Source organism: Hippopotamus amphibius, chromosome 9 (assembly GCF_030028045.1).
Source record: "Hippopotamus amphibius kiboko isolate mHipAmp2 chromosome 9, mHipAmp2.hap2, whole genome shotgun sequence".
Lineage (NCBI taxonomy): Eukaryota > Metazoa > Chordata > Mammalia > Artiodactyla > Hippopotamidae > Hippopotamus > Hippopotamus amphibius.
Genome location: NC_080194.1, coordinates 85,475,672 through 85,490,332, shown reverse-complemented (window position 1 = coordinate 85,490,332; position 14,661 = coordinate 85,475,672). Strand labels below are relative to the sequence as shown.

At 35.6% G+C, this 14,661-nt stretch overlaps 1 protein-coding gene across 1 annotated transcript; it reads left to right on the top strand.

The window, feature by feature from the left end:
- The first annotated feature begins 464 nt into the window (after positions 1-464).
- LOC130860527 (olfactory receptor 10G4-like) lies at positions 465-1,400 on the top strand. Its single transcript, XM_057748854.1, has one exon. It carries the CDS (start codon positions 465-467, stop codon positions 1,398-1,400), a length of 936 nt encoding a protein of 311 aa, XP_057604837.1.
- Positions 1,401-14,661: the final 13,261 nt, after the last annotated feature.

Genomic DNA, 14,661 nt, shown 5'->3' with positions numbered 1-14,661 from the left:
TTGTAATGACACGTTCACTGAGGTAGGTGATCCTGAGCTTCCAATGAGATTAGACACCAAGCTGAAACATTGATTTCAACATTGTGAGACCTGGAGCAGAGGACCAAGCTGACGTGACCCACAGAAAGTATAAAACAGAAAATTTGCATTGTTTTATGCTGCTAAGTTAGTAGTATTTATGATACACCAACAGAAATTTACAATGGATTTCTCCTACTACTTTTTTTTTGCATACATCTGTGTGTGCATCTGTATGCATGTGTGTGTGACAGAGAAAGAAGATGAAATCATTCTATCTCCTTTTTCAAAGCAGATTTGTGATAAGCGAAATGGAGTATAACTCTAGAATTATGTGCCATGTATGATATAGCTACTATTTAGAGAATGGGTTCTCAGTTCTCAATTAAATGTTGGGTGCTCTTGATATTTCCATAGAGAGAGAGAGAGACCACCAGCGTGGAGAAATGACAAACGTGAGCCTAGTGACAATGTTCATCCTCAAGGGCCTTTCCCACACACCAGAGCTGGACCCGCTCCTCTTTGGAATCTTCCTGGTGATCTATGTTCTCACGGTGGTGGGGAACCTCCTCATCCTGCTGGTGATCACTGTGGATCCCCACCTCCACACCCCCATGTACTACTTCCTGACCAACCTGTCCTTCATTGACATGTGGTACTCTACAGTCACTGTGCCCAAAATGCTGATGACTCTGGTCTCCCCAGGAGGCAGGGCTATCTCCTTTCACAGCTGTGTGGCCCAGCTCTACTCCTTCCATTTCCTGGGGAGCACCGAGTGTTTCCTCTACACCATCATGTCCTATGACCGCTACCTGGCCATCAGTTACCCGCTCAGGTACACCAGCATGATGAGGGGGAGAACGTGCGCCCTCCTGGCCATAACCACGTGGCTCAGTGGCTCTCTGCACTCTGCTGTCCAGACCATACTGACCTTCCGTTTGCCCTACTGTGGGCCCAGTCGAATCCAGCATTACTTCTGCGATGCACCGCCCATCCTCAAACTCGCCTGCGCAGACACCTCTGCAATCGAGATGGTGATCTTTGTTAATGTCGGAGTAGTGGCCTCGTTCTGCTTTCTCCTGATAGTGCTGTCCTATGTGTCCATCGTCCATTCCATCCTGAAGATCCGCACCTCAGAGGGGAGACGCAGAGCCTTTCAAACCTGTGCCTCCCACTGCATAGTGGTCCTTTGTTTCTTTGTTCCCTGTGTTTTCATTTACCTGAGGCCAGGCTCCAAGGAGGCTGTGGATGCGATTGTCGTAATTTTCTACACTGTGTTGACACCCCTTCTGAAACCTGTGGTGTACACCTTGAGGAACAAAGAAGTGAAGAAAGCTCTGTTCAAGCTTAAAGACAAAGTAGAGTATTCTCAGAGCAAATAAGTTCTGCGATGTAGATATGCTTATTCAAAAAAAACAAAGTAATATAATCTAGTTATCAACAACAAGTGGATTACATTTATAGTCCTCAGTGTTACTTTATCCACATCAACTACTCAGAAATATTTGACTGATTTTTCTGAGGAATTTAAAAACCATATTAGATGTTTTAAAAAATGAGATTTCACTTTATTAATATAGTTAAACCAAAATTTATATATCATATTATCTTATACTGGCACAGTTCCTTGAAATATTATTTGGTTTGATCTTTTTTATTGAAGTATTATTTTTTAAATTTTATTGGAGTATTGTTGATTTACAATATTGTGTTAATTTCAGGTGTGCAGCATAGTGATTCAATTATACATATACATATTCATTCTCTTTCGGATTCTTTTCCCATTTAGGTTATTACAGAATATTGAATAGAGTTCCCTGTGCTATACAGTAGGTCCTTGCTGGTTATCTATTTTATATATTGTAGGGTATGAATGTAAATCACAAACTCCTAATTTATCCCTCCCTCCTGCCCACATTTCCCCTTTAATAACCATGTTTGTTTTTGAAAACTGTGTTTTGTAAATAAGTTCATTTATATCTTTTTTTAAAAATTAGATTCCACATATGAGTGATATAATATATTTCTCTTTCTCTTACTTGCTTCATTTAGTATGATAATCTCTAGGTCCATCCATGTTGACATTTAGGTTGCTTCCAAGTCTTGGCTATTGTAAATGGTGCTGCAGTGAACATTGGGGTGCGTGTATGTTTTTGAATTATGGTTTTCTCCAGATATATGCCAAGGAGTAGTATTGCTGGATCATATGGTAGTTCTATTTTTAGTTTTTTAAGGAACTTCCATACTGATCTCCATCATGATTGTACCAGTTTCATTTCCCCCGACAGTGTAGGAGAGTTCCCTTTTCTCACACCCTCTCTAGCATTTATCATTTGTAGACATTTTGATGATGGCCATTCTAACTGGTGTGAGGTGATACCTCATTGTAGTTTTGATTTGCATTTCTCTAATAATTAGTGGTGTTGAGCATCTTTTCATGTGCTTTTTGGCTATCTGTATGTCTTCTTTGGAGAAGTGTCTATTTAGACCTCCTATTTTTTATTTGGTTGTTTGCTTTTTGACATAGAACTGCATGAGCTGTTTGTATATTTTGGACATTAATCCCTTGTCAATCGCTTCATTGGCAAATATTTTCTCCCATTCTGAGGGTTGTCTTTTCATTTTCTTTATGGTTTTCTTTGCTGTGCAAAAGCTTTTACTTTTAATTAGGTCCTATTTGTTTATTTTTGTTTTTATTTTCATTACTGTTGTAGGTGTATCAAAAAAGATCCTGCCATGATTTATGTCAAAGAGTGTTCTGCCTTTGTTTTCCTCTAAGAGTTTTATAGTGTCCAGCATTATATTTAGGTGCTTGATCCATTTTGACTTTATTTCTGTTTATGGTGTTAGAGAATGTTCTAATTTCACCCTTCTACATGTAGCTGTCCAGTTCCCAGCACCCCTTACTACAGAGGCTGTCTGTTATTTATTGTATATTCTTGCCTCCTTTGTCATATATTAACTGTCCATAGGTGTGTCAGTTTATTTCTGGGCTTTTTATCCTGTTCCATTGATCTATATTTCAGTTTTTGTGCCAGTACCATACTGTTTTGATTACCACAGAATTGTAGTATAGTCTGAAGTCAGGGAGCCTGATGCCTTCAGCTGTGTTTTTCTTTCTCAGGATTGCTTTGGCTATTTGGGGTCTTTTGTGTTTCCATTCAAATTGAAAATTTTTTTGTTCTATTTCTATGAAAAATGCCATTGGTAATTTGATAGGGATTGCATTGAATCTGTACTTGCCTTTATTGACATATAACATTATATTAGTTTTAGCTGTACAAAATAATTGTTCAATATTTGTATATATTGTAAAATGATCACCACAGTAAGTCTAGTTAACATCTGTCACAATACATAATGACAAAAGTTTTTTCTTTTGTGAGAACTTTTAAGGTCAATTCTTTAGCAACTTTCAAATATATAATAGAGTATTATTAACTATGATCATTATGCTTTATGTGACACACCCTTGACTTATTTATTTAATAACTGTAAATTTTTATCTTTTGACCCCCTTCACTCATTTTGCTCACCCTCCTTCCTTGGCCACTAGCATACTAACAGTTACTATTCTGTTTTCTATGTCTATGAACTTGATTTGTTTTTGTTTTTGTTTAGATTCCACATATATGTGTGATCATAATATATTTGTCTTTGTCTGACTTAGTCCACTTAGCATAATGCTCTCAAGGTCCATCCACATTGTCACAAATGGCAGGACTGCCTTCTTCCTCACTGCTGAATAATATCCCATTATATATACACACACACACACATATTTTATGTATATATATTCAGCACCATGTTTATGAATGAAAGGCAAGGTATTCACTACAGTAACAACATAAGCACTGTACTACGCATATTCTTCCTAACCTTCCCCAAATGGACCTGTGTTCTTTCCATGGAGTAACTAATTAAGGAAAATACCACACCATTTTAAATTTATTGAATTTTGTCTTAGTCAGGTGATAAATGGAGCTTTGAACCAAGTCCACCTTTGAAGAATATCTACCACAAATTTCCACATACAAAATTATTTTCTAGTTCATGAGCATGGAGTTGGAATTTATTTTCTCATCAAATGAGAGAGTCTCCTTTTGGCTTTTGACCCTGGAGTAAGTAGGGACTGTTCTGTAAGTAGTGAGGACCATGTGGAAGCTCCAGGTCTCCCCACTTTCAATATGAGTCACAAAACCTTTTGTGTCTTTGGGGGGGAGCTCACAGAAGTTAACACTACTATCAAAGATTTGAAGATTCAGGATGAAAATTTGGATTACATCCCCATTTAACTCTTCAATATTAGAGGTGCAGAATAATAGAGAATTATAGGTTTAATGACCTAGAGACTAAAATCACTCCTGATCTAGGTGTGGTCTGATTAGTGTTTACCAGGACAGTCATTAGCACAGTGCTCTCCAACTATTAAACACTTCTAATTTGTAAATGTTTCCAAAGTGCAAACTCATACATACAAATTTCTGCATACAAAATAGATATGTGCATAATACACATAACATACATATAATAATGTTAAAGCAAACTTTATGTGTGAACATGACCCAAAATGTTACCTGAACCCCTGGAGCATCCTTTGTGGTTTTCTCCCATAGCATCCTCTTCTGTCCCTATGAGAGATAATAACTATTCTGCAATTTCTGTTAACACTGCTGCTGATTGTCTTTTATAAGTTTACCAAGTATGTTTCATTCCTATTTTGAACTGATATAAATGGAATCACACAGCAGCATTTTAACCTAAAAATTATGTTTAAAGCATAGATTTTGATGGCTGTAGTTTACTCATTTTTTTTTCAAAAATCTATGGTATTTTATTAATAAAATACATTTTTCTCTCTCTCTCCATTTTGCTGTTTCCTCCCTCTTCTTTCACACTGAACAACAATGTGAAAACATCAGATAACATCTTCCAAACAACACTTGAGGTGTTAACAGTTTTTTCTGTATGTAAGCAAAGTTGCTAAACATATTTTTATACATGGTATGAATTGCATTAATTCAGAATTTATGTAGGTTCTTGCAAAGGAACTACTGTATCATAGAGTATAGTACCTATCTGTACCTATATTGAAGATCTAGTGTTTGTACCAAATTTCACATTAAACAGTAGAATAAAACAGCTCTTTTGGTCTTCATTTTTGCTAGTAGAGGGTATATTTAGATTTCATAATTTTTTCCCTAATCTTGAAAGTATGAAATTATATCTTATTTTAATATGCATTTCTATGATTCTTAATGGAGTTGAATTCTTTCTTTGATTTCAACATTTCTTGAAATGTCATTTCCATTCTTTGAAATGTCAAATGTGACTTTTGCCCATATTTTTATTTGTTTTTATTTTACTTCTTGATTTATGTATTTTTCTATATTACTACTGCTAGTATTTTTATTTTCTCCTTAGTTTACCTGTAGTAAATATCTTCTTTCAGTGTGTAACTTACCTTTTCCTCTCTCTGCGTGATGTCTTTTGATGAGTCAACCATATTAAAGTGAAGATTTTCAGTTTACTCTTTTCATGCATTTTAAAGACAAATTCTTCACTACACATTGCGTTTACTTATTCAAAGCTAATTTTCTTACCAACGATACGACAGGTCCTCTTTTGGATCATGGTTTTTGTGTAACAGTTGAATCTGGAGTGATTTGTCCACTCACAAACTTACAGGATGTTATGTTAGTTGATATTATGTTTGTTGACTGTTAGTAACATCATGCTGATAAGACCTGGTGAGAGGGAAATAGAAAATTGCCCAGATGCCTTGCAAATTCATATGTGTACCATACTGTGCAAGAAAAACCTATAGAAACAAATAAACTGTCACCTCAGTGACATTTATGGTAATCTAGTTGTTTTGGAGTGAGTTCAGCTACTCCAAAAATCTGGTCCAGTTTTGATAATTTTCAAGAATGTCCATCCAGGTAGCTTCCTCCACAAGAGGGCAGACAGCAGTATCAGCAGTATTTCATCTTGTGGAACTGAAAACCACAGCCACAGAAAGACAGAGAAAATGAAAAGGCAAAAAACTTTGTACCAGATGAAGGGACAAGATAAAACCCCAGGAAAACAACTAAATGAAGAAGAGATAGGCACACTGACAGAAAAAGAATTCAGAATAATGATGATCCAGGACTTTGAAAAAAGACTAGATGCAAAGATCGAAAGGTTTACCAAAGACCTAGAAAAATTAAAGAGCGAACAAACAGAGATATGCAGCACAATAACTGAAATGAAAACTACACTAGAAGGAAACAATAGCAGATTAACTGAGGCAGAAGGGCGAATAAGTGACCTGGAAGACAGAATGGTGATAATCACTGATACAGAAAAAAATAAAGAAAAAAGAATGAAAAGAACTGAAGACAGCCTAAGAGACCTCTGGGACAATGTTAAATGCACCAACATTCACAATATAGGGGTCCCAGAAGGAGAAGAGAGAGAGAAAGGACCCGAGAAAATATTGGAAGAGATTATGATTGAAAACTTCCCTAACATGGGAAAGGAAACAGCTACCCAAGTCCAGGAAGCACAGTGAGTCCCAGGCAGGATAAACCCAGGGGAAACATGCCAAGACATATAGTAGTCAAATTGACAAAAATTAAAGACAGAGAAAAGTTATTAAAAGCAACAAGGGAAAAACGACAAGTAACATGCAAGGAAACTCCCATAAGGTTCACAGCTGATTTCTCATCAGAAACTCTGCAAGCCAGAAGGGTGTGACATGATATATTTAAAATGATGAAAGGGAAGAAACTACAACCAAGAATACTCTAACCAGCAAGGGCTTCATTCAGATCTGATGGAGAAATCAAAAGCTTTACAGACAAGTGACAGCTAAGAGAATTCAGCACCACCAAACCAGCCCTACAACAAATGCTAAAGGAACTTCTCTAAGCGGGAAACAGAAGAGAAGAAAAGGACCTACAAAAACAAAAACAAAACAATTAAGAAAATAGTAATAGGAACAAACATATTGATAATTACCTTGAATGTAAATGGACTAAATGCACCAACCATAAGACACAAATTGGCTGAATGGATACAAAAACAAGACCCATATGTATGCTGTCTACAAGAGACCCACTTCAGACCTAGGCACACATACAGACTGAAAGTGAGGGGATGAAAAAAGATATTCCATGCAAATGGAAGTCAAAAGAAAGCTGGAGTAGCAATACTCATATCAGATAAAGTAGATTCTAAAATATAAAATGCTACAAGAGACAAGAAAAGACATTACATAAAGATCAAGGGATCAATCCAAGAAGAGGATATAACAATTATAAATATATATGCACCCAATATAGGAGCACTTCAATACATAAGGCAAATGGTAACAACTATGAAAGGAGAAATGCAAGGCAGAAAAAGAGACACAGATGTAGAGAACAAACATATGGACACTAAATGGGGAAAGTGGGGAGGGTTGGGGGGGAATGAATTGGGAGATTGGGATACCAAATTGTACACTCTAAATATGTGTTGTTTATTGTCTGTTAACTGTATCTCAATAAAAGTTCTTAAAAAAAAAAAAAGGAACGTCCATCCACTTGCGCTATGCTGAAATTTCTTTTATTTCATTTTAGGCCTGAAGCACTAAATAAGTAGTTCAGAGAATCCTGATGATGTCCTTATATAGAAGGGAAATCGTGACTTTCTATTTTCGTATGGAGAGACTTTCTCGGCATAAGGCATGATGAGTAATATCTGGTCTGTCATATGAACACGAAACTGTAAAATGACTGGCTTTTATCCCTCTGAACAAAATATTTATACTGTACTAACCCATAAGGCAATAATTTTCTACTTTGCCCTTTTCCTTACCCAGACAGTGAATCTAGGTAATTCCATGGGATGCCTCTGCATTTAACTATATCCAGAAATAAAAATGAATAGTAAATTCCTGCAACCTAATTTGGGAAGATCAAAACATGTTTGTGTTTTGCAGAAATAATGGTTTGACTCTCCTATTTGGCAACACTGGCAGGCTGAGTTTCCTGATAAGAAAAAGTGTTAAAGAAGACAGAGTCATTAATCTTAGCTGTGACTTATTGACAAAATATGTCCATATGTATTTGGAGACTCCAGATTTGGATCTCTGTGAAATAAGTGGTGATGTATTGGAATGACTCCTTCCCTGAAAGCAGTGACATGAGGAATAGAGTGCATTGTACTGCGTGCTGACATTGTGTATGTGTAAAGATGAGGGGAAGGATGTTTACAACTGGTGTATGGTCGATGTGGTAGAATGTCATGGATCTTTATTGGCATACTTATGTATTCATATGTTTTGGCTGTATATCTTTTAAACTTGCTTCCTGTATGTGGGACTGTCTTCTACCATAGAAGCCAAAATACCACATGCTTTCCCATTCACTCTAGCAAATATAGAACATGGGTATGGGCCCTAGGCTTGACCAGTAAGATATAGCAGCTTAGACTTTGGATCAGAAGCGAGCAGCAATAAAAAGCACGTACAAGGGAGGATGAATTCAGATGATGGCAATGACAGCACTGGCAACATAGAGTTTTGAAAGGCAGGGCTGGCCTCATGCCAGCAGCACTTTTGAGAGTTTATGTTTGTGGTGATGGTGGGCCCCCCGTGAAGCTAAGCAATGCATGGAGAAACAGTGGTGGACCCTCACCAGATATTAGGCATGATTTTGCAATAATTTTGCCTGTTTCTTATTCCTTTTACAAGTTTGGTTCTTTGGCTTTTCTGGGTTGTTTGTTGCATGAGTGTATATGTGAAAGGGGATGTTTTAACTGAAATATAAAATGTCGTTTAGCTTGCTTTTTTTCACTTAAAATCTGTATTATGGACCACCCGGCAAGTCAGTAGATCAATACCCAATTCTTATGTTTTCTGGTTTCTTTATGCATACAATAGTGCACATAATTTAAAATTAATTACATTATATCATATATGCTATATTATTGTTTTTGTATTTTTAATTTTTTTTCTGTCTTTCATCACTCCCACCCCTCAACCCCAGATTAGTTTAATCTAATATATATTATTCTGTTCCTGATATAGAGAAGAAATGTATGGATACCAAAGGGGGAAGGGGTGGGATGGATTGGGAGACTGGGATTGACATATATACACTACTATGTATAAAATAGATAACTAATGAAAACCTACTGTATAGCACAGGGAACTTTACTCAGTGCTCTGTGCTGACCTAAATGGGAAGGAAATCCAAAAAAGAGGGGATATATGTATACGTATAGCTGATTCACTTTGCTGTACAACAGAAACTAACACAACATTGTAAAGCAACTATAGTCTAATAAAAAGTGAAATAACATATTCTTATACTCCTCTCTCTGTGCTTCTATAATACACAAATTGTCGTTGTTTGCTTCACAAAAATGGCACAATGCTAACTATACTTCTGTACATCATGCACACACTCAAAGAAAATATTTCATGAAAACCACTCAAAGTTAACTGCTGTTGTTATATTTCAGTCTTGTAAATATCTGTTTGATATTTTGTGATGTAGCATTGCCATATTATATTCACCCATTTCTCTGTAGGAATATTCACTAGGTTTTCATTTGTCTTGCCATTATAAACTATGTGTCAACACAGGTGTTTGAATAAATATACTTATGTACTAGTGCTTTTATTTTCATGAGATAGAGTATATAAAAATATATTGAGAGTAGATAAAAATATATTTAAATTTGGTAACTATTGTTATTTGTTTTCCAAAGAATATGCTATAACTATACACGTTTATACCAGTAAATGTGAGATGAAGATTTACTTTCATCTAAGTCAGCAGTAGATGTTGATATTTATAACTTGAATTAGTATTTTTTTAATAAATTTATTTATATATTCATTTATTTATTTATTGGCTGCATTGTGTCTTCATTTCTGCACGCAGGCTTTCTCTAGTTACAGAGAGTGGGGTCTACTCTTCGTTGTGGCGCCTGGGGTTCTCATTGTGGTGGCTTCTCTTGTGGCGCACAGGCTGTAGGCCAGTGGGCTTCAGTAGTTGTGGCACATTGGATCAGTGGTTGTGGCTCATGGGCTCTAGAGTGAAGGCTCAGTAGTTGTGGCACACGGGCTTGGTTGCACCAAGGCATGTGGGATCTTCCCGGACCAGGGATCAAACCCGTGTCCCCTGCATTGGAGGGTAGATTCTTAACCACTGCGCTATGAGGGAAGTCCCTGAATTAGTATATTTAATTTGTAAAAGTTCAGATGAATCAATAAAAAGATTATTACTATGAAAGAAAGTTCATGACAAGCTAATTTACAAAATAAGATATACTTTAGCCATGCTTGTAAAAGCAATGAAAGTTATGACAGCAATAGAATCTGATTATTAATTATAAACTTGGAAGTAATTATGTCTTTAGGTTTCTTTAGGAAATGCCATTCTAAAAGTCTAAATAATAAAAAAAGTTTGGAAATTTAGATGTTTTAAACCACCTGAAAAAGATGGTGGGAAAGAGAGTGACAGTGAGATGGAGAGTTGCAAACAGGCGATGCATATTATGGATTCTGGACAATTTTAAGAGGAAGCAGTTATGTCTACCTGCATCACCTTTGAGGGAAGAGAGTAATTGGATCCTCCTTCTTTCTTCTTAGGTATATATATTAGTTCCAGAAAGACATGAACTCTTCTCAGGAGGGTTCATTAACAAACACATATGAAATGTATGCATAATTATTAAAAATCTTTCATTAATCTATTTCTGTTGTTTTTCTGCTCATCAAGGGAACCTGAAGACCCAAGAGTAATCCTATCCCCTGAGACAATAAATCAAGATAATCTCTGATCCATCTAGCCATGTTAGTTTCCATTCTCTGTACTTAAACTACTTGAGTCCTTGAACATAAATGAATCACTCTTTCTCACCGAGCAATCACAGGAGTATCTGTTGTTTTAGTATTAATTTGCAAACAAATATCTCAACATAGTATGTAGAAAGTTTAAAAATTTGGTTAAAAAACAGAAATGAGTTTCATACTGAAATGAATCACATACTGGAAGGTGAGTTCTTAGAAAGGTAAATTTCTCTTAGTTCCCCTTGTTTTCCTTCTTAACCTTTCATTCAGAGATAAGCTACTTGGGAATTGTCAGATAAATGTGGTTATCAAGTCTCTCTCTCTCTCTCTCTCTCACATGTGACCTTTACACAGTTGACCTTTAAATAACGTGGGTTTGAACACTGTGGTCCACTTATGTGCAAATTTTTTTCAATAAATATATTGGAAAAAAATTTTGAAGATATGCAACAATTTGAAAAAAACCACTAGTCACATAGCCTAGAAATATCGATAAAAGTAGGTATGTCATGAATGCATAAGATATATGTAGATACTAGCATATCCTTATATAGGCATAAGGTGAGGATATTTAATAGAAAACGAATATTGTGTTAGTTTTTGTACCATTTTATAACTGCTTTCAAGGACTTACATTACCACACAGTATCTCTATCATAATGGAAGAAACTGTACTAGCCTATCACCACAGATAAGTAGTGTTTTTCTTTGAAAGCTAACAGTGTTTTTAACACTGTATGATGAATATAACTGTCATACTGTATGCCATAAGAATTTTCTAACAATTGATTCATTAGTGTATGGGCCAGGCTACCTTGAAGCAATCATATAGTTGCTTTTTCATTATCAGTGCATGAATTATTATAGCTGTAAATAAATATGAATTTCTTTTTCACTTATCTTTTCATTTTTGATGTCTAGTGTTAGTAATATGTTTAACATCTGCAGTGTCTTCTATCCTGTAAGATAATATTGATGTAGATGCTGACACACAGATAATTCATTTTGTAAATAGTTGACATAAACTTACAGTATCCATAAACACAATAGAGTAAATGCATTTTCTTGTCCTTATGATTTTCTTTATAACATTTTCTTTTCTTTAGCTTACTCTATTATAAGAATATAGTATATAATATATATAACATACAAAATATGTGTTAATTGGCTGCTATGTTATCAGTAAGGCTTCTGGTCAACAGTAGGCTGTTAGTAGGTAAGTTTCTGGGGAGTCAGAAGTTATATATGGATTTTTGACTATATGGTAGTTGGGGGAGAAATTGGTACCACTAAGCTGTACATTGTTCAAGGGTCAAGGGTATATAAAACATAAATACATAGATGTATATATAAAATTAGTAATTGGGACCTATGAAGAAGGACTAAATTGCTACAGCATGAACAGACAAGTCAGACATTGACACCTCTGACTGATACTCTGCCTTAGGTCTCAGGCTACCTTGCAATTCACCTGATGAAAATTTTCATACTTTACCTAATCTAAATAAGATTTATCCTGATGGTAGAATCCCACTGGTACAGTAGAAATTTTAGAGATACATTGGTTCCACTTTTTGAGTTCTGATATCCATATAGGTGATTAGGGTAATTTTGACCCTGTTATTTATTCTTTCATTTGAAAAATATAGCTTTAATGTAGCTTAAGCCACATTGTCTGGAGATAGGGCTTTGTTAAGAGTAGAGAATCTTGTTTCTCTCATGTTGGTTAGTTTTCCCTTGAAAAATGATTAATATCAATCTTGAACTCAACAATATTTTGGATTAAATTAAAAACATTATTTCTACCTCACTTTCCATTGTACACAATTCCAGCTTTCTTGACATCAAGTGGATATAGGCCCTTTTCTCTTGCATCTGTTCTGTCTTTCTCGTCACAGGTAGTAGTTTTTAAATAAGAATCATATAATTGACGGAATTGTCTTCTCTTTTGAGGTCATTGCCTGGATTTATAAGTATGAGGAGTAGAAGATGGGGGGAGGGATATCATCTCTAAAAAGCCAATACTAGGAAATACTTAGAAATTTAAGACAGAAATGTGTATATTAGAAATGAGTCCCTACTCAGTGGATTGTGTTTGGGAGAACACATATGAACTTTATGTTCTTAGAGCCTCATAAAGGATAGTCTAACATAAGACAAGTTTGAGGCCAGCAGTGTATGAGAGTTGGTATTTTCCGGATCATATGAGAGGTTGTAGGAATTCTGCATGCAGTTTAGATTCTTAACCTGCTCTGAGAATATTTCCTATTTAAGCACGTAGGGGCGTTAGTGAGACACCAGTACCAATACTAGTGATGAAATCTTCCTCAAAGTTGTAGCTTTGAAATAGAGAAGTCTCTATAGCATAATGAGAAGTTATTTATTCTCTCTCTCTCTATATATATATATAAAGTACATACATAACATGCATGTATGTTATATACAATTATATAATATATATTATATACATATATATGTATGGCAATGCTGTAATACAAAACACAGTGTTGTGTGATTCACTGTCATTTATTGAGCAGCTATTATGTGTCAGGCATAATAATTACTAAGTACTGATATGTAATATCTTAATACTTATAACTTTTCAGTGAGGTAGGTGATGTTATTACTGCCAAGTTATATATGAGGACATTAGAGAATGATTAAGGTGTACTTTACACTTTGAAATGCTCATTGCTATCAATAAGTAAATTCTTGGCTCTTTGTTTCCCTTTAAGTTTTTTCATGAAATCTGGAAAGAAAATAGAATTCCAAATAGCCCCAAGATTCCCATCCCCTGGTGTATATTCTCTGTTAAATTGCCTCCCTATGATGTCAGTGGGACCTGTAAGTATGATGGGATATCACTCTCCTTTTTTAAAGTTTATTGAAGTTTATTAAAGTTTAATTTACATTGTTGTGTGAATTTCTGCTATACAGCAAAGTGACAGTTATACATACATATATTCTTTTTTATATTCTTTTCCATTGTGGTTTATCATAGGATATTGAACGTAATTCCCTGCGCTATGTAGTAGGACCTTGTTTACCCATCCTATTTATATTAGTTTGCATCTGCTAATCCCATACTCACAATCCTTCCTTCCCCCAACCCCCATCACTCTCTATTGATTATATTACATCACACCTTGTCACAACCCACTGGAGAGAGACTCTCCTACTTACTTGGAAGAAGTAAGCTACCACGTAATCAGTTGGACAGAGGAGTAGGACTTACGTGAGACCACTGGAAGCTGAGAGCTATGCTCCCTGCCAGAAGCCAGCAAGAAAACAGGGACCTCAGTCCTAAAGCTGCAAGGAACTGAATGCCAACAACTTCAATAAGCTTGGAAGAGGATCCTGAGCCTCAGACAAGGTTACGGACTCAGCTAATAAGCTTGATTTCAACATGGTGAAACCTTGAGCAGGGAACACAGTTGACTTGACTCAAAAAACAGTTAAGACAGTAAATTTGAATTGTTTTTATGCTACTAAATTTGTGGTAATTTATAACAAACCAATAGATGAATGCAATAGATTTCTCCTATTCCCTTTTGTGTATATCTGTCATGTGTGTGCCTTTGTATGTGTGTATGTGTGTGTGTGAGTGAGTGAGAGAGAGAGAGAGAGAATGACGAATAAATCATTCCATTTTTCAAAGAAGCTTTACAATAAGCAAAGCTGAGTATGACTCTAGAATTATCTACCATGTATGATGCAGTTTCTATATAGAGAATGTGTTCTCAATTATCAATTAAATGCTGGGTGCTCTTGATATTTCCATAGAGAGAGAGAGGGACCAAAAGCGAGGAGAA